At 38.7% G+C, this 27,864-nt stretch overlaps 3 protein-coding genes across 3 annotated transcripts; all 3 read left to right on the forward strand.

The window, feature by feature from the left end:
• Nucleotides 1-287: 287 nt before the first annotated feature.
• LOC139134044 (di-N-acetylchitobiase-like) lies at nucleotides 288-7,310 on the forward strand. The gene is made up of 7 exons (XM_070700902.1): nucleotides 288-810; nucleotides 1,512-1,650; nucleotides 2,607-2,812; nucleotides 3,436-3,613; nucleotides 4,235-4,332; nucleotides 4,754-4,912; nucleotides 5,995-7,310. The coding sequence occupies exons 1-7, from the start codon at nucleotides 679-681 to the stop codon at nucleotides 6,193-6,195; spliced, it is 1,113 nt and encodes a 370-aa protein (XP_070557003.1). The 5' UTR covers nucleotides 288-678; the 3' UTR covers nucleotides 6,196-7,310.
• An 874-nt stretch (nucleotides 7,311-8,184) lies between these two features.
• LOC139134090 (arylsulfatase B-like) lies at nucleotides 8,185-17,815 on the forward strand. Its single transcript, XM_070700997.1, has 15 exons — nucleotides 8,185-8,542; nucleotides 10,095-10,206; nucleotides 10,446-10,497; nucleotides 11,006-11,109; nucleotides 11,426-11,532; nucleotides 11,810-11,874; nucleotides 12,235-12,336; nucleotides 12,688-12,751; nucleotides 13,106-13,203; nucleotides 13,407-13,549; nucleotides 14,016-14,074; nucleotides 14,583-14,697; nucleotides 15,279-15,322; nucleotides 16,106-16,234; nucleotides 16,486-17,815. Exons 1-15 carry the CDS (start codon nucleotides 8,416-8,418, stop codon nucleotides 16,659-16,661), a joined length of 1,497 nt encoding a protein of 498 aa, XP_070557098.1. The 5' UTR covers nucleotides 8,185-8,415; the 3' UTR covers nucleotides 16,662-17,815.
• Nucleotides 17,816-18,451: 636 nt separating this feature from the next.
• On the forward strand, nucleotides 18,452-27,668 carry LOC139134081 (arylsulfatase B-like). Its single transcript, XM_070700985.1, has 15 exons — nucleotides 18,452-18,758; nucleotides 20,228-20,339; nucleotides 20,581-20,632; nucleotides 20,974-21,077; nucleotides 21,616-21,722; nucleotides 22,057-22,121; nucleotides 22,469-22,570; nucleotides 22,950-23,013; nucleotides 23,378-23,475; nucleotides 24,010-24,152; nucleotides 24,606-24,664; nucleotides 25,050-25,164; nucleotides 25,569-25,612; nucleotides 25,880-26,008; nucleotides 26,246-27,668. Exons 1-15 carry the CDS (start codon nucleotides 18,629-18,631, stop codon nucleotides 26,419-26,421), a joined length of 1,500 nt encoding a protein of 499 aa, XP_070557086.1. The 5' UTR covers nucleotides 18,452-18,628; the 3' UTR covers nucleotides 26,422-27,668.
• The last annotated feature ends 196 nt before the right edge of the window (nucleotides 27,669-27,864 follow it).

Genomic DNA, 27,864 nt, shown 5'->3' on the forward strand with positions numbered 1-27,864 from the left:
TAGGTTGACACATTAATTCCAGTCCGGAAAAAAACCAACAGGATCGTCAACGACAAATTTGAACCTTGCACACATTCTGGCCGTATTGACTAGTTGACTCGGCATTATGCGTGCTTTGGGAGTAGCACAACTTAAGAAACCCTATTTCACTGACAGAAAGACATAAAATACGTTACTAATTATAAGTGCACAATCTCCTTGTGGCGTTTATGAAACGATGTGTTTATTGGGAATAGGTTCGGTGTCTTTATGAGAGTTACGCTTACCGAACAAACACACTATCATTGATTTCACCCGTGACTTTTGATCCACATATATACAGAGCTTGATGTAGACCAATGACCGCCTTTAAAATACTTTCTCGATAAATGTCTATGATCAGAGAAGACGGAGAGATGCGTCGTTAACTGAGTACAGTTTAATACCGCACAAGGTGTTTGTGGTATATTGTCCGCGTGACATCATAAGAGACCTTATTGAAAAATAACACTAAAAGGGCATATGGCTAGTACAAATTGTTTGTAATTAATTGACGCGAATCCGAGCTCAGAGTAAACTGTTAAAAGTAATTGTCGTTTATTTGTCACTCGGCAAATAAAAACGAACAAAAAACCCCCTACCTATTCATACAATTCACTCTGCGCATGTGCCAACTCAGTTGCCGACTCTTCTATCGAAATGCACACCTTTTGGACGTTCACGTTGATAACCACGCACTGTCTGCTTTTGGCGGGCTCGCTACCAGCCGCCAAGTGTCCCTGTTCAGATCCGTCGCTGTGCAAGACAGTCACAGCAAAGCCTAAAAAGGAGGTAAGAACAGTCAGTTCGCCCGGTTTGAACGCGATTTTGGACTATCCCCTGTTTTGGAACCCGGAAGTAAGCTTACATCACGCCCGATTACTTTCCTTATCGCGCAGACGACAAATAGCCTTGTTCACGGTTACAGGTTTATTACTAAATATAGCTGTACGCGCGCGACATCGGACACGCAGCTTGAAATGCGGACAAATTTTATCAATGTTGCATGCGTGGCTGTTTTTGCAGCTTGTACTCTGAGTCGTGAATATGTTTTTTAGTATTCACTGTTACACTAGCAGTCGCCCACTGAGATGTATTTTCGTCGTTCTTGCATGCGTAATTTTCAAAAGCGTAATCTAAAAATGCGGACAAATATTTATTTTTGCATATTAATGAGAGAACAGTGACGTAAACTGTGAACGGCCCTATTGAATCTTGCGATTAACATGTAATATGATTCAGCGTAGCTCCCTGTGCTTGAAATGACGTAAACAATGCTAGTTCAGATGCGCTGTAGGCCTATATGAGTTTGGTAGACAGTGTAGTGACAGTGGCTTCGGTAAACATGGGGAATTTGCATTTTATCGTCCTGAAAGGTCAGTTCGCCAAACCGAGGTCATACACAAAAGACAAAAAATAAATAACATATATGAAGCTTCGTTGGAAACGATTTCAACCAGAATGACTTGCTCTTTCCTCTCCATTGACCACAGACATTTGTATTTCGTACCGCTGGGTCTACCTGGAAAAACTATGACTGGTCAAAGATCACCACCGTCGGCGTGTTCGGAGAGTATGATCCACAGCTGATGTGCACGGCGCATGCCCATGGAGTTCGACTCGTACAGGCAGGTATGACATTTAGCCACATAGTTCAACCACACTGTCTGTGGTAAAACACAGCCTTCTTGGAAGGTAACGATCGTTAGTTGCAAACAGACATATATTGACAAAAGGAGAAATATTCTATAGGATGTGAAGGAGGTAACAGAAAGTGCAGTAGAAAAACCGCCGACCCAGTACTTATGCATCATGTAAAGACATATTTAGACTCAGATTCTGAGCAACCAAGTTCAACCAACAATATTCATTCTTAACATTACTGCAATGTATATAAGGCACAAAGGGACAGATATTCGGACTCTCAAACTTTTACACTATTTTTAGTCTACCTCATGGGGGGGGGGTGGCTCATTTCGAAGATCATGGAATAAATACAGTTTACGGCAGCTTATTTTTATGAAAAAAAATCGAAAAAATTTCAGCGTGGGGATGGCGGCCATATTGAATTTCAATTGTCGGTAAATATCGGGAAACTTGTTTCTCTGGTTTCAAAGTTTGCACAGAGACCCCCGACTTTTATTCTTAATTTCGAAAGGAAATGGTACAAAGTTTGCTTATGAAAAGTTTTAGCGAATATTTAAGTCTTAAAATTTCGATGCGAGTACTACCTTAACGCACCATTGAGGAGTCGCTACATTCAAAAGAAATGCACTCTGATACATGAGTCATAATGTTCATTGTCGTCAACCAGCATCTTCAGCTCTCACACTGTTTTGATCCGAAAAGTCAAAGTTTGGAGACTTTTATTGTGGGAAGTCCTTAAACGTCTATGGCACATCGCCGATTTTAAATTTTACTTGTTACAAACTAATTCTGAAAATTTACACCGTTGCTACCAGTTGCCCCGTTGCCTCTGTGCTGTGTGCTTTCCCGTGACGCTATCACTGAAGATCGAATGTAACATGTTGAGAAATCATGAATAAGAAAAAAATAAGGCTGATTATATGATTTATAATATACTATAGGTGCGTTTCCGGTATTGAACCTTACCGACGAGACCCAACGCGATAAGTGGATAACAGAACAAGTCCAGCTTGTGGAAGATCGGTTCATGGATGGTTTTAACATCGATATAGAGGATTCTCTCTTTGATTCCTATAGGCAAGAGCTTCTGACGACTTTCGTCAACCAGACAACACAAGTATTTCACAGCAAAATACCAGGGTCACAGGTTCGTTATTTTCTAGACTTTAGTTGTGTGTAAACAACTTCTGCATGATGGTAAATAGAGAAGAAAAGTTACCACGGGTGTTACATGATACAAAACTACCTGTTGGTCCTTCTGTAAATACCTTCCCACGTCACCTTCCTATGTTTGCAGATAACAATCGTGTTTCTGTCCTCTCCCATCCAACGTAACATTTCCCTCTCCCCTCCTCTCTCCGAGATTTACTGTTTATCAGTACATGTCTCACGCCGTATGTCTACCTGTCTGCCTATTTCTGTCTGTCATGCAGTCAGTCAGTCTGTCTGTCATCCTATGTGTCTGCAAGGTTGTCTGTTTATCTGTCTGCATGTGTTTCTATCTGTCTCTCTACCTGCCTCTACTCTTTACCTCCCCTCCCTCCCCTTTCTCCCTGTCTCTGTCTCTCTTCTCTCTCCCATTCCCATAAACGTGAAAGTGTCTCCGATGGAGAAACATGGTAATGTATACAATATCTTGTGCTATATATTCATAAGTTCATCTGCTTTATGGATATATGAACTAAAACATTTATTCTTCAGCCGTAGTGCTTATATACTCTCCTTTGCTAGACTCAACTTTGTCCTTTACTGTTCTGATCATGCGTACAGGTCACTTTCGACGTCGCCTGGACACCGGATTGCGCAAGACAGGGTTTTCGTTGCTATGACTACAGGGGTCTTGCAGACGTCACTGACTTTTTATTCGTCATGGACTACGACGAAATGGGGTCAATAGCTGACCCCTGTGTAGCGGATGCCAACTCTCCCTACAATAAGACGGTCACAGGTATGGCCATTTTTCGCTGTGAATTCAAAGTTAGCGATATCTGCCAGAATTCTTCTTTATCCTCTGTAGGCATACAGCCCCTAGTGGCTTTTTGTTGCAGATTTTCGGTATATGTAACAAAGTCCTTGCGCCCCGATGAATATATGTCTAGAAAATTTTCAAACAATAATAGATTGTTTTATACGGTCGGTTAAATTGTCAGAAGGGAAATTGTGAAAGTGGGATGATCACTAGCGAATAGTCGATGTTTTAGAAATAATTACGCAAGTACAAGTATAAAATGAATGGGTATTGTTTGAGTCGATGAATCTGTAAAGTAATTGTGCTTTCTTTATGAAGAATAACAACCAAGAACCATAGTACAAATGTTAATGAGAGAGGCGAATTATCTCAAATTACTCATTTAAGAAGTACAAAAAAATCGCCATTCTCTGTCTACCCGTTATAGGCAAAATAGATATGTCAGTCTTTATGAAACTTCGGCATTTACTGTGCAGGTTTCAAATTAAAGTCATATGAAGACTAGCAAAGTGCTATACAACTTTGACAGCCAGATATCGCTGTTCTGTCAGAGAGATGCAAGGTGCCAGTCTAATTAAATGTCAATGTCTTCTTTCACAGCGATGGAATCCTTTATCGATCTTGGCATACCTCTCAGTAAACTGCTGATGGGATTGCCGTGGTATGGGTATGACTATCCGTGTCTGAACCTAACAAGGGTGAGTAATCCCGTCTGCATACAAACCAGTCAGTACCCTGCTGAACTGGTGTTTGCAACACTGTGATTGTCCATCTTAAAGAGAATGATACCAGAAACCAGAAGGATAACTAAACAAAAAACAAACGAAAACAAAACTCAATTACACGTCCGCCCACTTGTGTTTGGTTCTATTAATTTTCCAATTTGATAAAATAATGTAAAATTGATAACTTTCAACGGGCACATCGACATAAGACTAATGTATACATGTCGTTAGCTTCCCTTCTGAAAGAACGTAAATAATGAATAATTCTAAGAATTAAATTAGAGAAACTCATATTAGACGAGAGAGTAATACTAGTATTGCTTCGAATCGTCTGTTATTTAAATGATATCTAAAATAAATGATACACGAACCAAGTAAACACCGCTTTTTTCAGAATAAATGTGTGGTCAAACACTTGCCTTTTTGGCCGGTGTGTGATGAGAATGTCGGAACAAAGAAGAACTACGCCGTTATAATGAAACTTCTGGCGAACAACTCGACAAGTGGAAGAATTTGGAGCGATGTAAATAAGTCTCCGTATTTCAATTATAAGGCAAGTTTAAATACATTAGACAATTTCTTCATTTGAAATAACAACAATCACATTTAAATCGTCCTAAAAAGCCTTGGTTTCTGTTAAGAACTTAAAATATTTCACGGTTTATTGCGTCACATCTAGAAAAAAACTTTATTCCAAAATTTAAAACCATTGTGTAATTTAATAATTGCCTTTGCACTACGCAATGCCTGTTATGAAAACACAGGCACCTTTTGTGCTCTGCAAACAAGATTTTGTACACTTTTAAAAATAAGTTATATAAGAAGTGTTCAGTTTTTAGTTTTAATTTTAAGAAACAAATTATTTTGGAATATGAGTTAAGTATACCAAGTATTGTCACCATGGTTATCATCGATTGTTTCAGTAGAAAATGAGCTATAGGTAAAAATAGCCAAAATTTGTTTTCAAAGTTTGATTTGTATGACAACTTTACAAGATATTAGAAATCGTACAATTTATTTGTAAACATTTCGAGATATTCTGCAGTCGGTGGGCGTCGGGTATGATCGCATGACTTCACTCAGTATAGAGTGTCTTTTTTTAAATCTGTGATTTAAGAATTTGTTCGTGTATTGTTACCATTCACTTGAAAATGTCAGAGTTTTCATGAGAATGCGATACAGGCGAGTGACCAATAGAATGACCTGTAGTAGCAAGCTTGCATTCAGCCTTTCTGCGCAAACTCAACTTATAGATGCATTGGTCATGAACTACAAGTAACTTTCGCCCATCGAAGTCAAAAAGTGTTGCAAAATGAGAAATACATGCCGATAGTCTGTTTCAAAGTCGTTATTCCAATACAAGTATTGCACCTTTCCAATTAATGAACTCTCTGAAGAAAATTAAGCTCGTAACCCCATCAAAGTAAATATTTTCTGAAAGCCTAGATATTGGCAAATACTGTGTTTTTTATTATTTGACAATTGTTTACATAGGGACCACGTTAGAGTCAATTTGAATAACCTCTTAAAATCGATTTTTACATTATTCCAAAAGTCCAAATCTCTAAAAGAAAGAACAATTCCACCAGAAGTGGCAGCAACAGCACTAAAGTTATTATATTCCATTATGCACAGGACTCGACAACGGAACAGTTCCACCAGATATGGTACGACGACCCACAAAGTTTGAAGTTGAAGTTTGACTACGCCACCAAGAGGGGCTTACTCGGAGTGGGGTTGTGGCAGGCTGATGCGCTGGACTACAGCGACGATCCAACGGCTAAAGCACAGACCAAGGCAATGTGGGATGCTTTGCCGACGAGGAAAAACAATTAACAAGCCGAGCAGTACCTTGTAAACTATCAACATATGGCATGTCGTCATGCAATCGCTACTCTTGGACTTACAACGAAATGGATGTACATGTAATTCAGCCGCCATTCATACATGACCGCCAATTTTTTTGACATTTTAGCCAGGGGATGTCTTTGCAAGTATATATGCAATGCTATATTTTGAACAAATGAAAGTTTGAAAGGAAAAAGTGCAATCTGTTCGCAGCTGCCCATCCACTGAGAATTTAAAAACTTCTCCTCCTCTCTTTGTTTTTCCTTCTCCCTACTTCCACCTCTTTCACTGAAAAATTAATGAAACATGCCAGCCTTGCCCAAATTGAGGGAAATTGCATAGTATCCAAGAAATTGCTTGTAAACAAACAATTTTCTTTAAACAGGATTAGAACTAATTTGGGATAATTGGATTTTCATGTTTTCCAAATTTCTCAAAAGTGTTAGGTGCCATAGCATATAGCTGAATGTTGCAATTAAACAAATTACTCATAAAACAAGTGTGTAACTTAAAAGACAAATCGGTGAGCTAACATTTGCAGGTTAAATAACCTTACTTCACCATCCAATTATCCCAAATTAGTTCCAATTGTATTTTTATGAAAACTTCGCCGTCTACCTTTGAATTTCCTGAATCTAAGATTAACGGTGAACTTGACCTTATGATATTAAGGTTGTTCTGCTATCGTCTGCTGTAAAGGACACAGTGCTAATGCGTTGCAAACGATTCAACATTGCCAAGGTCAATTATGACACAGTGAGACTATAAAAATTAAAAAAAAAACGAGGCAAGCTTATTTGCTTTTACTATTCCGCCTTCAGATTGGTCAATAAACCTTCCACCGGACAATTTAATCGAAGAATCGTCATGGTGATGGCTTCCCATTCATCGTGGTTGGTGAATTTTCCTCTCATTTGAATACAAGACTACTGTTACAGTAAAAACAATACGCGCATTCAATGAATTTGTCACAAACACGGCCTTGCTGCGCGGGCTTTGCTTGCATAAATCCTCTCTCTTTTTGTACGCTTTCGTAGGAAAATTAGTGTTTGTTCAGAGTATCTGAAAACAATAAAAGATAAATCAACTTGTTAGTCACAGTGAATTATTTTTGACGGTGTTTGTAACTTTCTTTTCTTCTACTACTGCTAAAATAAAAACAATTATAACAACAATAACTACTAATATTTTAATAACAACAACAACTACAACAACTACAACAGCAACAATAACTACTACTACTACTACCGTGACTACTACTACTACTAATTTTATTTTGACATATTTCTCTTGTCATCGCTCAACATATTCCCTTCTGACGCCAATGCGTTCAGCATAGATGCAATTTGGTAATAATAGAAGAACCTAATCGTGTGATTAACATTGTCAAATAATTACCCCCAACAACAAGGTAAAACCTCCCGATGTCTGCAGATGGCATTGTCGTACAATACCGAAACAGATGTGATTAACTGACAGCCTATAGTGTTTGTCTTTTGAGTGTCGTTTTCCAGACAAGAATTTCGATTCCTTTCCTTTTTTAGATTTTATATAGACTGTAATGAGAATGCTGGCTAGTTAAAAACCAGTTTCGTCACGTATTGGAAAGCTGCTGCTGTATGATAAGGGATTTATTACATAAATGCAAACACGTTGTTCCGCTTCCTAAAACTATTGCACCATATGTTCAGCTAGTCCATATATTTCATGCACTGCGAATACACAATTTAACTTTTAAAAATTAACTGATTATTCTTTGAACAAGAGTAAGGGCTTAAGTGCATGATGTGGCCAAATATGTCATGCAGTATGAACTATATGTACAACAATATTGTGTGGCACTGTGCAGCCCTTTGTCATCTTCAACTGTGAGGGCGTATTGTCAGTTGGATGACTCAGGGTCAGGTACTGATTTTCAGGGTCGGCGAACACACCTAGCACCTTTTCATTTCATGATTGAATGCGTGTTTGTATATTCAAACAGTAAAGCGTACATGGCAAAACGGCCATGTGACACAAGTCACATGGCGATGATCACATGTTCTGAGCAACACCAGCTGATGCTTTCATGTCACTGAGCATTGTGTTGATTGTTTGGGATTACGGACAAAAACGATTCATTGGCTGTGCAGAACGGTGAAAAACAAGCCAAAGGCCATCACCACCGCAATCAGTGCGTGAGGACTGTCCGGCGGGTAACACAGCAGTATGATGGCCTCCGTTTCGCTTGCAAGCCTTCTCCTGGCTTCGGCATGTTTTGCCGTCGGTGACTCGACAGCCTACCGAAGCAAGATTACGAAGCCGAATATCATGTTTGTTGTGGCCGATGATTTGGGTGAGTTCAGGTCGACGACCCCATGAAATAATAGTGTGTGTATCTTAGCCTTGCCACAAGAGCTTACATGTACGCAAAATGTAAACTCCCCCTTCTCTGTTCCAAGTGAACGATAAGTTAAACTTGTCAAGGAAGGTATATCTATTATACACGTTGGCCACTGCAGAAATCTTAGGAAATCATTGCAGACTGCAAAACCCTATCGACACCAGGCCTGCAAAAGACTTTTAACCTCAAAAAAGCGTTATAAAAAGTGTTGTAAACACTATTGCAAGGTCATATACGGTTCTTTAAATTAATCACATCATAAAAATGCGAAAAATCGGTACATATTTAAGTTCACAAGCCCTAGGGTTCACAAGTTCGCTTTCACAATCAAGCTATCAACCGTTTGGATTTTATTTTAGCTGCCTTTCTAATGCAACTGAGGTCGGAGGTCATAGGAGCTGAAGGTTTTATGACCACCTGTGCAGTGCATGTACACAAAGCTTTTGACCTTTTCGATTTTCGATGGCCTTTACTGCGCGTAGATGACGGCAAATCAAAACATTTATCATGTAATTGTCAGTCGAAAACACGTTTTATTATAACCTTTATTATTTTTTTCTTTGTTATACAAACTCAGCACGAACCCATTTAAGATTGATTAAAAGGTCATGAACCAAATACATCTCGAACATTTGAAAATTTATATTTATTTCTCATGGAGGACGACAACAGTACTGTTTTAGGTTCGCATTGCCGATTTCCTTAAGAAATTCGACGGTTGTTACGTTTGACATTGCAGGCAGGCAGAGTGAATGTTTTCGACGAGAGAATGAAACCATTGCGGACTCGTGGGTTGACAAAATCTCTAATTCTTGCATCTTCCAAATTTGATCTGAATTATATTGTGACATTCAACTCTTAGTTTTCCTAGCGATAAAGTCGCTAACATACTTGGCTTCAAACAATCTTGGAAATTCCATTATTATCTGTCATTGCACGATTGATCAGACTACCGAACTGTTTCTGGTACTATATCTGGTACTATATCGCTCTTTGCAATTTGTCTGTGTGTACGAATACACTACTGGAACATATCCCTTTGTCTTAGAGCCAGTCTCATGCCAACCCACTTAGCTGGATTTTTTTTAATTCCTTCGTATTCAAATGAATATCGTAACGAGTCTGTCAACATTATGATAGGATATAGTCTTTTAGAACACTGGGCTCATCTTCCTTTTGCTATTAGTCATTGCTGGCCTGAAGGTGCCTTTCTTGGCCAATGAATGCGTGAACCCCCTAAGATACTGTTGAGTTTATGAGTGTATCGCATCTAAGAATGGACTTAGTTTTTCTACAGTCATGCTTATAGTCTTTGCGGACGCTTTAAACTTTCGGGTTATACAAGTAGACTTTCGACACAGGTAAGAATTATGGTACATGAATAACTGTGTCCTTTAACCAAAGTGTGCATTGTTATGAAGATCAAATTATTTGTCAGTCTGAGCAGGTTGTGTCAGAAGCAAACGGCGCTGAATAAAATTTCTATGTAATTTTTTTATTACAGGATGGAACGACATTGGCTACAACAACCGTGACATCTTTACACCTACTCTCGACTCACTGGCGAGGGAGGGCGTCATTTTGAACCAATCTTATGTACAACCAGTCTGTACACCGTAAGTTTCTTCAAGTGCCAGTAATTTTAACGTACATATATCTAGTATGTCGAAGTATATATTTGAAAGTGAGTAGTTCACTTGCTGAAAATTGGAATACTACTTCTATTTGTCCCATCTTTTTTATCCTAAATGCAATACCTTGGTCAACCAGACTAGTTTGTGATAGTATGAAATTTTAACTTCTTTTACAAGACTTTGTAAAATAACACAACAATGTAATTTTTTTCGTTTTTAAGGACGCGAGCATCGTTTATGTCCGGATATTTTCCATACCGACTTGGTCTCCAGGTATGAAACAAATGTTTTATCGTTTCCATGATATAACCCCTTTCCATCTTCGTCTTCTGTGTGAATACTGCATGGGCAAACAAGGCAAGTGAACAAATGATCCAATGGAACCTGTTAAATCATTTTGCTGATCTCCACTGTACTCTTAGTCTGTCTATCTCTCTGGGCTTTTCACTCACATGTAGGGGTATGAAGAGTTTTGTGAGATGAGTTGGCAGGTCGAAGGAGTCGCAAGAAATCTCTTGTGTACAGACATTGACTAATCGACAAGTCCCTTAACAAAATGTACACAAGCCATAGAAGTAGAAATAAACAGACACTCAGAAATAACATAGCTACTACGGCTGCTACAACGATAGAAATGACTTTTGCGTCTTCAATAGAACTGTCTGTCAGCGATAAAGTGCAGTTATGTCACCGTTTTGTTGCCGTATTTACATTCATAATACAGTAGATTTTTTCTGCCGGCGTTTTCATAGTTTTTGGTCGTATTGTTTTATCTTTACAGCACAAGGTACTGGACAAAAGTGAGCCAGCCGGTTTACCCCTGAACTTCACTTTACTGCCACAGAAGCTTAAAGAGCAAGGATACACCACTTACATGGTTGGAAAGTAAGACAACACTTACATGGCAATTAACATGCCTCTCTGTCGTTGCCATGACATTTGCAAAGCACCACTTTGTTTTGATCTGAATGAAGATATACGCTTTAGTACTGTGAATTATTTCGTTATATTTCTGAGCGGGGAATAGTTATCCGAACATTCAAATTTCAGTATATATCTAACAATAACTGTTTCAAATTAAAACATTATGCATCACTATTCACTAACTCACAAAAGAATGCCTATTGTCGGTTTCATGCAGCTACGTTTATACGACGTATACTCTGTCGACACGTGACCATATCTATATTGATTTTTTCAGGTGGCACCTTGGGTTTTGCAAATATAACTACACACCGGATGGGCGTGGTTTCGATCATTTCTATGGTTACTACAATGCAGAAGAAGGATATTACAATCACTCTGTAGGTGAGAAGTGTTCAATTTCTATTCGATAGTGAATATCAAAAGACAAGTTGACATACTAAGATACCGTAATTCTCTTTCATTATTCGTTGATTCTTTCGCTATACTCTCTCTGTGTGTCTCTCCCTGTCTCTCTCTGTCTTTCTGCCTCTCTCTGTCTCTCTCACCAACAACACCATCATCATTACTATCGTCGCCGTCATCATCACATCATCATCATCATCCATAACCTTCTAAATCCCACATACCATTCAAATGATATGATTTCTGCTCCCCGCAGGTGGATACCTTGACCTACGAGAAGACCTGAATCCAGACTGGAATGAAAATGGCACCTATTCTACGGTACTTACCCAACCAAACCTTCCCTAATTTCTACTATGCTTCGGAATACCACATCCTCAGTCTGACAGTTATTTTGAAGAGCTGAGAGGTTCTCTGTTTCGAGTGAAATCGTAAAATATTTGCCTTTGCTTTCGATCATATGCTATACTCAATAAAAGAAGGAAAGTTATAATTATATGACATTCATGAAAAATAACATTAACTTATTACTATAGCCAAACTTATTTCGTCTATCCTACAGCGGTTTTAAATTGCATCAAACTGTGGAATGGAAAAAGTCACATACTTCTATGCTATGACAGAGGAAGTCAGAGAATTTTGGGTGGTTAAAGAACTTAAGTTGTAATCTTTAAATTTCAGGATATCTTCGTACACAAAGCAGTACAGTATCTTACCAACCACAACCAAAGCAAACCGTTTTACATGTATCTACCATTCCAAAGCGTTCATGGACCGATCGCGGTAGGTATTCCATCTGTTTGGATTATCTAAACTGTGTTTGTGCTTCTTTGTTGTCGTGGTTTTTGGCAAGGAATAAACGTCGATAGAGATACGTTTATAAGGCTACATATATGTCCAGTTTGGTCGAAACGTTAAACCGTGCTTTTGCAAGTGCAAATTACATACTATGGGTAGACTAAAGGGAAGTAAGCTCGTGGACTCTAATTGAAACCTTAACACAAACAAATACGTTGATCGAAAACCATTTACTAACCTCTACATTGTGTCTGTAAAATCTCATTTCAATGGCTAACCATGATCATCATCGAGGCAAGTCTGTATTTACAAACCATTATTCTGTCCTCGTTCCAGGTTCCACAGAAGTATTATGACATGTACTCGTTCATACATGACCAGAATAGACGAGTTAAATCAGGTAAGACATGAACTGCAAGTGAAAACCGGCCAAAGTTTCAACCTACCTAAGGGTAGCATACGTAGATACATATAATGGAAGCAAAATGGCACTGTCAGTTTAAAGGCCCCTACACTGTTTTTAGGAGAGAGTAACCGTACTCCAATAAAAACATCCAGATGAAAAAGTAGGTTCTTTCTAAATCTGCTAATGTATCAGTTGCCTCCTTAACTGCAACAATCAACACATTTTTATATGCAACGTGTCAAGAAGGTACAGCGGAATATATATGGGAATCCCTTAAACCGATGTAGCTCCTCTTGGATGACTTTGTAGTGTTTACGAAAAAACAACAGCTCCGAATTCTTTTTACAGGAATGATAACAGCAATGGACGATGCAGTGAAAGCAATGGTTGCGGCGTTGAAAAAACTTGGATTCTGGGACAACACGTTATTCGTTTTCACAACGGATGTAAGTAGCTCTTTATTTAGTTGTACCTGGTAAAATGTCATCGTCTAAAAATTTGAAAGGCGAATGATTTTTGTCGTACTGTCACTGTTACGTTTATTTGAATAAAAACGCTTGATTTTCTCTAGCACCTATAATATCTACGTATATTTTATGTGGGGATCCGAGGCTGTAAATAAACGATTCGATGTAATTCCATTTTACAGAATGGAGGCCCAGCAAACCCAACCAACGCTGGCAATAATTGGCCTTTACGCGGCTCCAAAACCACACTGTGGGAGGGCGGCACCAGGGGCGTTGCCTTCGTCCGCGGCAATCTTGTTGAGAAGACAGGATACGTCAATAATGAGTGAGTTTGTGTGATTCTTGCCATACTTAACATTGTTCAAAATAGGGACATCTCCCTGGTCTTCCTTGACTGTGCCGATGAATTATTTTGTCGTGAACTTATGCTTAGGTTTTTGAGAAAAAAAGCATTAAATTTTGAAATTTATATATTCGGAATCCGAGAGTTAAATAAATTCACTGCACACTGTAGATCCAGTCTCATATTGTAAACCTTCGTGAAATTAAATATAATTAGAATATCGAAATATATAATGAGAATATTGAAATACTTTACTGGCGGTACAGGTGTCTTTTCAATCTTATTGAAGGACGTTGTTCAGTACATCCATAAACTTTATAGTATAAAATCACTAATAATTAATGAATGCATAATTACCGGACGCTATCATTTGATGTTAATGTAAGATCGTAAACTGCTTGTTTTCAGGGATTTGTAAGTGACTTTTTAAACTTTTGTTTTCTCACAGAATGATACACGCGGTTGACTGGTTTCCGTCTCTGCTTGAACTTGTCGGAGGAAAGCGAGGTAGTGAATCACACATCATCTGATCAATACGTCAAAACCGATACACTTATCTCTAGCTTCAACAAAATGCAGACGGTTAAGAGTGAATGCGACACATGCTCTCTGCCTCACTAAAACTGAACCTGGAATTGAATCATGTACAGTTATCATCTCATTAGTCATTGGAAACTATGGATTGTTACTTTATTCACTGAGAAAACACATTCGTATCAATGCATCGTATCAAATCGTGTCGTAATTTTTGTTGCTGATGTGAAAAGCAATATCAGCATTCTAAAATATCTCTCTGTCTCTCTGTCTCTGTCTCTGTCTGTCTCTGTCTCTGTCTTCTCTTTCTCTTTCTCTTTCTCTTTCTCTGTCTGTCTGTCTGTCTGTCTGTCTGTCTGTCTGTCTCTGTCTCTGTCTCTGTCTCTCTCTCTCTCTCTCTCTCTCTCTCTCTCTCTCTCTCTCTCTCTCTCTCTCTCTCTCTCTCTCTCTCTCTCTCTCTCTCTCTCTCTCTCTCCATCAGACCCTGATATGGACGGCATGAATGTGTGGAACACCTTGGCAAGGGGCGACCCTTCACCCAGGAAAGAATTCGTCTATAACATCGATGAGGTTGATCCCGCCGGAGAAGCATTAAGGTGAGCAAAGATTCACAGCGGCATTGACCTTTATGATTTACTTCATACAGCAATTTAACTTGGAAGTTTGCTTGAACTCAAACACTTGAGTATAAGCCTGTAGCTTTTCACATTGAGAGAAATTCTTTCTCATGTGTTGGTGAAGTCATATTTGGCCTTGGTCACCTTAGCAAGGCTACTGGCAACATTGCTCCATCGTCTAGTTTCTATCAAAACTCCCATCCCCGCGGAACTCACGAAAGGGTATCAACATAGTTTATCAAAGTTTATGAAAAAAGAAAGCGATACGTTTATCGGGGCAACCTTCTGATATACGTGCTCTTTGAAACATTTCACCATAACATTTTACCGCTTGGACTCTATGCGACGGACATGTTTGGTAACCAGCCTGAGCTATTCTGGATGGAAATACATACATATAAATACATATAGGTATACTATTATGCATGTTAGCCCATAGACCCACCAAAAATCCATTTAGAGGGTCTATGGCTAGCCTTAGAATCACTGTTAGAAATTGCGACACAGAGGGTGTACATAATACATTGATGTCGATGACTTTCTTACATTTTATTTTATAGAATGGGGGATTACAAACTAATCCTTGGACATGCTGGTAAGCCAGGTAAGAATCTTTTCATCGCTAAAAACAGACTACACGCTGGTGAAATGACGAGTGCATGAATGGATGGATGGATGGAAAAATGTTGTGACTTTAATTCTTCAATAGCTCGGAACGAAAAAGTCACAAAAACACCAGTTTCCATTTGAATACATATATTCTTTTATTTCAAATTATATTACCATGCCCTGCCTGTCGCATTTTGATTGGTCTAGCTTAATCACGTGACTGACCACAAATACACAGTAATGGTTTATCTACATGCTCGTGAATATGAACAATAAGATTAACAACTCAAAGTATCGTAACTTTACAGCTCAAACGTAAATCGATATCATTATCAATCACGAAATAAAATGGAGCACTTGTGGGCCAAGTTGAAATACTTTTTTTGGAAAACATCTCCGGATTTGCCAATTTTTTACAGCGCGCGTGACAGTGCGTCGCGTATTGCTCAGTTCTGGGGCCCAGTTGTCATTCGCTCCGAAAATTTTCGCAAATGTTGACGGTTTTCTTCGGTTTGTTGATAATATAATGGAAATAACAGACGACGCGCTGACCATTAACGTTTATTTATGGGCGCGGGCTCGGCAATCCTCGCCCATTAATTTTTGGCTCTCCTCTTGCCCTTAACTTGCCCATAAATAAACGTTAATGGTCAGCGTGTGGTCCGTTATTTCTATAGTATGAAGTTACACAAAAGTACATAAATCTTTTAGAATATTAATATTTCCATTTCATTTCCGTTATTTATTATATTGGTTGGTTTGTTTGTTTCAACTGCAGACGGTTGGGTACCGCCTCCCTCCGTGGATGGACTTTGGCACGAAATTGTTCTCATGAACGACCATGAAGAAGAAACAGATTATTGTTATGCTCCTCCAACAAACGCGACTTATTTATTTAATATAAAAGGTAATGCCATTATTTCTATAGGTTATGAAGTTAGAAAAAAGATAAATGTCGGGGAAAAACGGTCGTGGAAAAGAAAATCAAGTGTCCGTGACAAAAGAATACGTGTGGGATAATGATTGGCTGAAATACTCTACCTTACAGCTTACGACTTTCATACACGTAGATAACTTCTGTTATCCTTATGGTTCAAAAATCGAAATATCTGGCTAGCCTATTTTAATTATAAAAATGATCTTGCAATTCTTTTGCAGACGACCCTACCGAACATTTTAATCTTGCTGATAAAATGCCAGAGAAAGTCAAAGAGATGACCGCCAGACTTGAAGAACTGAAAAAGAAGTTGGTTCCAGCGATTCAAGTGCCCGCAGAACCCCAAAAGGCTGATCCGAGAAGGTTTGGCGGTGTGTGGTCCCCTGGCTGGTGCTGAGACTAACTTTGATCTCGCTGACGCAGTTACCACAAAAACGGTGACTAAATGATTGTGTAGGATACTTGCCGCCTCCTTGATGTACATATCTTTACAAAGATCAAAAAAGGTCCCAGTTAGGGCAAGATGCTGCTAAATTGGTGAACATTTTGCACCAGAACCCGGTCAATTTAATAAGAAAGTATGAAGTCAATCAGGAGTCACATTTACACATTTCCTATATTGCTAACTGTGCGCACAAATCGATGAAATTGGCTTTACCTTCCAAAATAGAAGCAATGACGTCATTGCCATGGCCACTTTCGTTTATCAGTTTGCATGACGTTTTGGTTATGAGTTGAATAAAGCTCGATTTATCTTCACCGTTCAGGGAGATATTTCTTATCCAACAGTAGCCATTAGCGATGACGCAATTAGAAAAATAAAAGTAGATCAATGTTAGGTTCAAAAAACACGTGTGAACAAACTCTGATCAAACAAAGTGGCGGACATAAAGATCAGAACCGGTAACAGGATTCGCATGAAATCACTTAGTGTATAGCCTCAATCATCGTATATGTGACAAGCCTAGCCGTGTTCAGTTGTAGAATTTGATATCACATACATTACTATGATGTTAATTTAAAAGTCTACTTAAATTATTGGAACAAAGCGTAACAATCTTCAGGCATGTGCCTGTTAGTTTTAGCTTTCGTTATTTTGTTACAAAAAGAAGACAGTTTTAAGTCATGGTTTTTCTTTTTTACTAAAAAATTTACTTGGAGAGGTTTACATGGTAAGCGTGAGAATAGCGCTTCGTTCATCAGCTCCACATGGAAGATTTCCGCTTCAGAACAACTTTGTCTGAAATTTTGCAGCGTCCATTTGTGGAAGATGGTGTTGAATCAAATTTTAAAAGTCGGGATTATTGGCATCTGTCTTATGATCCTTGCTATGTATAATGCGGTTTACTCGCTCATTTGTGTACATTAAAGTGTTATTGGTCACATGTATTGCTTCCTGCTCTCGAATTCGGGCCGATGATGGGCCAGAGAGGTAGCTATGCTACTTTACCTCCTTATCATCTTGAAACATTTGAGGTCGTCTTTTACCAGTCAAATCATTTTCATTTTTGTTGGTCTTTTCATGAATAAAAAGCAATATGTTTTCCTTTGTGTCATCGTTCGATTTGAGTTATTGGCCTAGCACTGATCGAAATAAAGCTCTTCACACTATACCGGGGACAAGCAGACGCTTAGGTTCGTCACGTATCGGAAAGCTGCTGTTGTATAATAAGGGATTGATTACATAAATATAGACACGTTGTTCCGCTTCCTGAGATTATTACATCATATGTTCAGCTAGTCTATGTGTTTCATACACTGTAAATACACAATTTAATTTAGCATTCAAAAATTAACCGATAATTCTTCGAACAACAGTAATTAGACTGGTTTCAGTGCGCGACGTGGCCACACAAGCTCAAAGAGAAAGGATACACCACATATATGGTTGCAAAGCAATACGGCCGTCTTGCAGCTGCACTATGAAGTATATACAACAATTTGGTCTGACACTGTGCAGTCATCCACATATGCCCTGTAGGTGTCGTCTGCACGTTACTCTTTGTGATAAGCAACTGTGAGGGTATATTGTCGGTTGCATGACTCGGGGTCAGGTGCTAATTTCAGGGACGGCGAACATACATTGTACCTTTTCATTTTATAATTGATGTGTTTGTATATTGAAACAATACAGAGTACATAACAGAACTGCAATGTGACACAGGTCACGTGGCAATGATCACATGTTCTGAGCAACACCAGCTGATGCTTTCATATACTATGTCACTGAGCATTGTGTTGATTGTTCGGGATTACGGACAAAAACGATTCATTGATTGGCTGTGCAGAACGGTGAAAAACAAGCCAAAGGCCATCTCCGCCGCAGTCAGTGCGTGAGGACTATCTAGCGGACATCACAGCAGTATGATTGCCTCGTCCGTTTCGATTGCAAGCCTTCTCGTGGCTACGGCATGTTTTGCCGTCGGCGACTCGACAGCCTACCAAAGCAAAACCACGAAGCCAAATATCATGTTTGTTGTGGCCGATGATTTGGGTGAGTTCAGAACGACGACCTTATGAAATAATAGTGTATTTACCTCTGTCAGGCTACGAAAGCTCACATATACGCGCAATGTAAATTCCCCTTTAAGTATACCTGAAGAACTATCTGTAACTTATCAAGGAAGGGTTGTGTACACGCTGGCCTCAAATGCTGGGATCTCATCGATCACCTAACGTTATGGGGTCCCAAAAAGCAGTGCCCTATATCGACACCTGGACACCTGAAACGCCTTAAAAAGTGTTGACAAGACTTTTGAATGTCATATACGGTTCTTTAGATTAATCATATCATACAAAATGCCAAAACTCTGTATCCATTTAAGTTCAAAAGGCCTAGGGTTCACAAATAATGGTGTGCAATTTCACTGTATACATTAAACTATCATTTGAAAATTCCATTATGTTATATTATCTGGCTTTCTAATGCAACTGAGGTCGAAGGTCATAGGAGCTGAAGGTTTTATGACCACCTTAGCAGTGCATGTACACGAAGCTTTTGACCTTTTCGATTTTGGATGGCTTTTACTGCGCGTAGATGACGGCAAATCAACACATTTATCGTGTAATTGTCAGTCGAAAACACGAACCTTTATTATTTTTTTCTTTGTTATACAAACTCAGCACGAAAATTGTTAGAGACCGTAAGATTTATTAATGGGTCATGAACCGTATATCTCGAACATTGGAAAATTTATATTTGTTATAATTGAGGAACGATGACACTGTTTTCGGTTCGTATTGCCGATTTCCTTAAGAAATTTCGACGAGAGTTAGCTTTGATATGACAGGCAGAGTGAATCTTTGCGACGAAAGAATTAAACCATTGCGAACTCATTGATCTTCAAAGTTTGATCAGAATTACATGTCGATGTTAAACTCGCAGTTTTCCGAGGGATAAAGTCGCTAACATGCCTTTGCTTCAAATAATGCTGGAAGTTCCGTTATTATCCGTCACTGCCTGGTTGATCAGACTGCCTGACTGATTCATATCCATTTGTTTTAGAGCCTGTCTCATACCCATCCATTTTGAACGTTTAAGTAATTCCTTCCTATTAAAATGACTGTATATCGTAACAAGTCTGTCAACATTGTGGTAGCATAGAGTCTTTTTAGAACACTAGGCTCGCTTTCCTTATGCAATAAGTCATTACTTGCCTTTAGGCGCCTTTGGTGATCAATAAATGCACGAATTGCCCTCAGGATAGCGTTGAGTTCATGCATATACCGCACCTACGAACGGGCCTAGTTTTTCTTCAGTCATGCCTATAGTCTTGGTGGACGCTTTAGACTTTCGGGTTCTACGAGTAGACCTTGACCACAGATAGGAATTATACAATCAAAATTGAAAGTGTACATGTGCATTGCTATGGAGATCAATTTTGAAATTATTTGTCAGTCTGAGCAGGTCGTGTCAGAGATAAACGAAGCTGAATACAATTACAATGTAAACTTTTATTACAGGATGGAACGACATTGGCTACAACAACCATGACATCTTCACACCTACTCTCGACTCATTGGCGAGGGAGGGCGTGATTTTGAACCAATCTTATGTACAACCAGTCTGTACACCGTAAGTTTCTTCAAGTGCCGGCAATTTTAACGTACATATATCTAGTATGTCGAAGTATATATTTGAGAGTGAGTAGTTCACTTGCTGAAAATTGGAATACTACTTCCATTTGTCCCATTCTGTTCTCCTAAATTAAATACTGAGGTCGTCCAAAATATATAGTTTGTGATATGAAATTTAACCTCATATGCTCTACTTTGTAGAATAACATAAAGCAATGTATTTTATTATCATTCTTAAGGACTCGAGCATCGTTTATGTCCGGGTATTTTCCATACCGACTTGGTCTCCAGGTATGAAAAAACGTTTTATCATTTCCATGACACAACCCCTTTCCATCTCCGTCTTCGACATGAGCATTGTTTCACGGAGAAATGAGGCAACTGAGCAAGCACCTCAACGAAACATGGCATTGGACAAGTAGAAACAAACAAACAAACAGACACTGACAAATGATGTAGATTGAGTCAACAGTTGCTACAAGTATAGAATTAATTAGTGTGTTTCGGTAGAACTGTCTGTCACCGATAAAGTGAATTTATGTCACAGTTTTGTTGCAGGATTTGCTTTCATAATAGATCCTTTTTGCTGGCGTTTTTTCACAGTGTTTGCTCGTACTGTTTTATCTTTATAGCACAAGGTACTTGACAGAAGTGAGCCAGCCGGTTTACCCCTGAACTTCACTTTACTGCCACAGAAGCTTAAAGAGCAAGGATACACCACATACATGGTTGGAAAGTAAGACAACACTTACATGACAACTATACGCATGTCTCTCTGTCGTTGCTATGAATTTGCAAGGCACCAATTTGTTTCGATCTGAATCAAGATATACGCTGTAATACTGTCGTTATATTTCTGAACGGGGAACAACTAGTCCAAACATTGAAATATCAGTATATCTCTAACAATAAGTTAACTGTTTCAAATAAGAAACAAATATCGACTTTGTTTATTAATCACTGTTTACTATATAAGGATGCCTTTCGACTCACTAGCGAGGGGAAGGCGTGATTTTAAACCAATCCTTTGCAAAACCAGTTTGTACACCGTAGTTTTTTTAAGTGCCAACAACTTAAACGTAAATGCATGTAGTACGTCACCATATTTGAAAGTGAATAGCTCATTTGCTAAAAATTGGAGCACTGCTTCCGATTGTTCCATCATATTTTCCTATAAGGATGCCACTGTAAGGATGCGTATTGACAAGATCATGTAGCTTCATGTATACGACATGTCTGTCTAGATAGGACTCTATCTATATTGCATCTTACAGATGGCACCTTGGATTTTGCAAATATAACTACACACCGGATGGGCGTGGTTTCGATCATTTCTATGGTTACTACAATGCAGCAGAAGGATATTACAATCACTCTGTAGGTGAGAAGTGTTCATTTTCCATTCGAGTTGATAGTACGGTACCGTATTCCTCTTTCATTACTCGCTGCTTCTCTCTGTCTCTGTCTCTGTCTCTCTCTGTCTCTCTCTATGCCTGTTTGTCTCCTTTCCCTCCTCTCTCTAATCATCATACCAGCCCTAACACCATCATTATCATCATCATCATCATCATCATCATCATCATCATCATCAGCAGCAGCAGCATCAGCAGCAGCAGCAGCAGCAGCATCATCATCATCATCATCATCATCACTGTCTCTCTTCATAACTTACTGAATCCTCATACCATTCAAATGACATTTCTGCTCCTCCGCAGGTGGATACCTTGACCTACGAGAAGACCTGAACCCAGACTGGAATGAAAATGGCACCTATTCTACGGTAGGCAGTCGACTAACTATTTCTTAGGTTCTGCGACGCTTTGGAATACCATAGTCTAAGTATGACTGCTATTTGAAGAGCTGAGAAACTGTTTCGAATGAAATCACAATGTGCTTTTCGAAGTTTTCGATCATATATTATACTCAATGAAAGAAGAAAAATGAAATTCATGAAATATAATATTTACTTATTAAGATAGCAAAAGTGACTTCGATTATCCCACAAGAGATTTACATGGCATCAAATCGTAGAATAAATGGAAATTCAATATATTTCTATGCTATGACAGAGCAATGCAGAGAATTTCTGGAGGTTTAAGAACTTAAGTTGCCATCTTTAAATTTCAGGATATCTTCGTACACAAAGCAATCCAGTATCTTATCGGTCACAACCAAAGCAATCCGTTTTACATGTATCTACCATTCCAAAGCGTTCATGCACCCATTGCGGTAGGTATCCCATCTCTTAAAAAACTATGTACTATATTTGCTCATTTATTGTACCGGTTTTTGGTTAGGAGAAACGTGTTGACAAACATGATCGTTTAATCTTGTTCTGCCGATAGAAATACATTTACAGTGTTACATGCACGTCCAGTTTGGTAAAAAAGTCAAAGCGAGACTTTAAAAGATGCAGTTGACATACTATGGGTAGACTAAAATGAAGTAAGCTCGTAGACTGTCATTGAAACCTTAACGCTAACAAATACGTGGGTCGAAAGCCCGATACTAACCACACCATTGTGTCTGTAACACACTCGTTTCTCTGGCTAATTATGGTCTTTATCGAGGCTAGTTTGTATCGACAAATCATCTGTTCTCGTTCCAGGTTCCAAAGAAGTATTATGACATGTACTCGTTCATACACGACCAGAGTAGACGAATTAAATCAGGTGAGACATGAACTGCAAATGAAAACCAACCAAAGTTTCAACCTGGCCAGGGGTAGCATACACTGCACGTTATTATACAGTATGGAAGCAAAATGGCGCTGTCAGTTTAAGAGGGTAACAGTGTTTTGAGGAGAAGAGACACTACACTAGAATATAAATATTAAGACAAAAAACACTGTCTTTCTGCGTCTCTTAATGTATCAGTTGCCATCTTGAATGTGACGATCAGTACGTTTGTGTTGTGTAACATGCCAAAAAGGTCCAGCGGAATACACATGGAAATCCCTGAAACCGATGATACAGCACCTGTTCGATGGCATGTAATGTATACGAAAAAACATTAGTTCCGAATTCATCTTCACAGGAATGATTACAGCAATGGACGATGCAGTGAAAGCAGTGGTTGTAGCGTTACAGAAACTTGGATTCTGGGACAACACGTTATTCATTTTCACAACAGATGTAAGTAATTCTTTATTTAGCTTTACCTTAAAAACTGCCATCGTCTCAAAGGTTGCAAGGGGCTATTATTTTTGTCCCACCGTCACTGTTGTGTTTACTTCATTAACAAAAGCTTGATTATAATTTACAATGATTATTAAAAGTATTAAACGCTTGATTATAGCCAGCACCTGGTACATTAAGACAACCTTTACATGACTGTGAGAATGTCTTGTTTGTAAAATTTATTGATCAATATGAAATTCTTGGTTCACTAAATATATCCTCCATGGCACGAATAAGAGAAAGATATTAGAGAGACCATAAAGAGCATTATTGCTTTTAGTGTCCCCTTTTCTGTATTTTTATAATGTTTACAGCTATGTTTGTAACCTTTGACCCTCAAAAAAGGCATTTTGTTGGTTTGTGTCAAGAAAGGCTGATGTTGTATGTTATTACTATTCAGAAGTAAATAAATCATATTAATACCTTTACCATTTGTGAGAATCGAAGGCCGTTTATAAATTTACGATTCGATATAATTCGATGTTACAGAATGGCGGCCCGGCAAATCCAGACAACGGAGGCAATAATTGGCCTCTTCGGGGCGCCAAAACCACACTGTGGGAGGGCGGCACCAGGGGCGTTGCCTTCGTCCGCGGCAATCTTGTTGAGAAGACAGGATACGTCAATAATGAGTGAGTTTGAGTTATTCTCACCCTGCGTGACATTCTACAACAAAAGTACTCTCAAAGGAGGCATCTCGTTTGCGTTTCTTCACAGTGACGATGAATTCTTTTGCAGTGAACTTAAGCTTGAGAGTTTGGGAAGGAAAACATTTGAAAATGTATATTTGGAGTGTAAAATAAAATCACTGCACACCAAAAGAGTGGTAGAGAAGATCTCACCTTTGATAGTCATCTTGTTATATAACTTTCGTAAAAGTAAATGTAATAAGAATATTGTAATACTTTGTTGGCATTATACTTTTTTTTCAACCCTATGGAAGCACGGCGGTATCTTCATAAATTTAATAGTTTTTAATCATTTCTAATTAATGAATGTATAATTAGCGGATGTTATCATTTGATGTTGATTGAAGATGCTTTCTTTAAGGATTTGTAACTTTATTAACCTTTATTTTCTTACAGAATGATACATGCGGTGGACTGGTTTCCGTCTCTGCTCGAACTTGTGGGAGGAAAGCGAGGTACTTGAACACCCTTCATCTGATCATTATGTCAGTATTGATACACTTATTTGTATCTTCAATATAGTGTAGACCTTATTGTCAACAGTGAATGTCACACATGACTTTCGCCTAACGGAAACTGAAACTTGAATTGAAACATGTACATCATCCTATCAGTCATCATTGGTTGCTAACTGTGAATTGTTACTTTCTTCATAGTGACGACTACGCATGCATCGATGTTGGCTTCAAATTAATTTGTGGTATTCCCTCCAACTTATATCGTGTAGTGATTTTTGTTGTTGATGTAGAAAGTAACCATCAGCATCTCTCTCTCTCTCTCTCTCTCTCTCTCTCTCTCTCTCTCTCTCTCTCTCTCTCTCTCTCTCTCTCTCTCCATCAGACCCTGATATGGACGGCATGAATGTATGGAACACCTTGACAAGGGGCGACCCTTCACCCAGGAAAGAATTCGTCTATAACATCGATGAGGTTGATCCCGCTGGAGAAGCATTAAGGTGAGCAAAGATTCACTACTGCATAGACCTTATGCTTTACTTCATACAGCTATTTAACGTGGAAGTTTGCTTGAGCTCTAACGTACCTGAGTATAAACCTGTAGCTTTACACATTGAGAGAAATGCTTTCATATGTGTTTGTGAATTCATATTTGGCCTTGGTCACCTTAGCATGGCGACTGGCTACATCATTCCTTCGTCTAGTTTGTGTCCAAACTCCCATTCCCGCGGGACCAACGACAGGGTATTAACCTAGTTTATTATACATTTACTGAAAAGAAGAAAGCGATACGTTTATGGGGACAACGTTATGATGTAGGTATTCCTTAAGATAGCTCTTACATCACTGTCAGTAATTGGGTGTATATAATCTAATTATGACGTCCTTACATTTTCCTTGATAGAATGGGGGATTACAAACTAATCCTTGGACATGCTGGTAAGCCAGGTAAGAACAATTTTATCGCTAAAAACTGCGATTATACGCTGGTGGACGGACAGGTGCACGAATGAATGAATGGAAAAATGTGGCAGAGAGTGATTGTTCAACAGGTCGGAACGTAGACGTCATACAACACCTGTCTCCGTTCAAGTACACAAATTCTCCTATTTCTGCAGCTGATGTGACACAAAGTACATAAATCGTTGAGAATGTCAACATTCCCATTTCATTTCCGTTATTTATTCCTTTGTTTGTTTGTTTTTTTAACCGCAGACGGTTGGGTACCGCCCCCCTCCGTGGATGGTCTTTGGCACGAAATTGTTCTCATGAAAGACCATGAAGAAGAAACAGATTATTGTTATGCTCCTCCAGCAAACGCGACTTATTTATTTAATATAAAAGGTAATGCCATTATTTCTATAAGTTACGAAGTCAGAGAAAAAGATAATTGCCAGTTCGGAAACGACAAACAGTCGGGGGTAAAGAAAATGCCCTTGACCAAAGAAAACGTAAGGGAACATGATTGACTGATACTTTGCCTTATATTCACACATGTAGATACGTCTGTATTGTCCTCATGGTTCGATATCTAGGTAGCGTATATGATATAAATCTAAACGATTTGCAATTCTTTTGCAGACGACCCTACCGAACATTTTAATCTTGCTGATAAAATGCCAGAGAAAGTCAAAGAGATGACCGTTAGACTTCAAGAACTGAAAAAGAAGTTGGTTCCAGCGATTCAAGTGCCTGCAGAACCCGAAAAGGCTGATCCGAGAAAGTTTGGTGGTGTATGGTCCCCTGGCTGGTGCTGAGACTAGCTTTAAACTCGCTGACGCAGTTATCCAAGACTGTGACTAATTGATCGCGTAGGACGCTTGGCGCTCCCTTTATGTACATTTCTTTTCATAATAAAGAGAAGCTCCCAGTTAGAGCAAGATGCTGCTTAATCGGTGAACATTTTGCACGAGAATCCGTTAAATTCACTTAGAAACAATTACATTGTTGTTGTTAGCTAAGATTCAATCACCAGCAAAGGTCACAGCAGTTTACGTGTCATAAACTTTTCACTTTTTTTTTCTGCAGTAAAGCCAATCAGGAGTCAGATATACACATTTCCCATATTGCTTCCGCACGTGCAAATCTGTGGAGTTTGATTTACCTCCAAAAATAGAACGGATGACGTCTTAGGCCACTTTTGTTTGTCAGCTTGCATGACATTTTTGTTATCAATAAAATAAAACCATGGATTAATTTCAACTTTATATTCTACCTTTTTAGAATATATTACTTATTCAACAGTAATCGTTAACGATGACGAAATTAAAAGTAACTCAGTGTCACGTTCAAAACCAATTAGTGTGAAGGATTAAGTAAAAGTGACGGACAAAAAAGACCAGGACAGGTCCCACGATGGGCATAAAATCACGTTCAGATAACCTCGATCATCGTATATATGACAAGTTTGGCCGCGTTCTGCAGTACTTTCACTTCACATACATTGTCATGATGTGAAATAAAAAGACTACTTACATTTTTGTGACAAAAGTGCAACAATCTTCAGGCATGTACCTGTGAGTTTTAGCTTTCGTGATTTTGTAACAAAAAAGAAGATGACAGTTTTGCGTCAAGGTTCTTTTTTTGATACCAAACTATTTACTGGCAGGGAAAGGCGTATATGATAAGCGTGGCAATGTCACTTTGTTCATCAGCCTGAGCGTTACGTTAGATTTTCGCTTCAGGACAACTTTAGGTCTGCAGCATCCATGTCTAGAAGATGGTGTTGAATCAAATTTTGAAAGGCAGAATTATTGGCCTCCGTCTTATGATGTGCAAAGAGATTTCCCTGCACGATTGTCACGGTGTACATGAAAGTGTTGTCTGTGACATGTATTATATTGCGTTATGCTCTAGAATCTTATAGCCTATAATGAGCTTCAGAGGTACAGCTGTGTTATTGTACTTTCTTATCATCTTGAAACATTTGAGGTCATCTTTTTAACAGCCAAATCAGTTTCATTGTCGTTGTTGTCCTTTCATGAATAAAAAGTAATGCTTTTCATTTGTGTTGTCGTTCGATTTGAGGTTTTGTTCCTGGTACATTATTTATATTAAGTGCTTTATTCTGCAAGGGACGAGAGGGAGGGATATCGAAAGAGGAACTTGCGTAAATTACAATTGCAAGTCATTACGTCACTCTTTGAAACCTCTTCCTCAAAAGTTTCCGGACAAACTACGACGCAAATATGGCAATGCGA

Source organism: Ptychodera flava, chromosome 1 (genome assembly GCF_041260155.1).
Source record: "Ptychodera flava strain L36383 chromosome 1, AS_Pfla_20210202, whole genome shotgun sequence".
NCBI classification, from domain to species: Eukaryota; Metazoa; Hemichordata; class Enteropneusta; family Ptychoderidae; genus Ptychodera; species Ptychodera flava.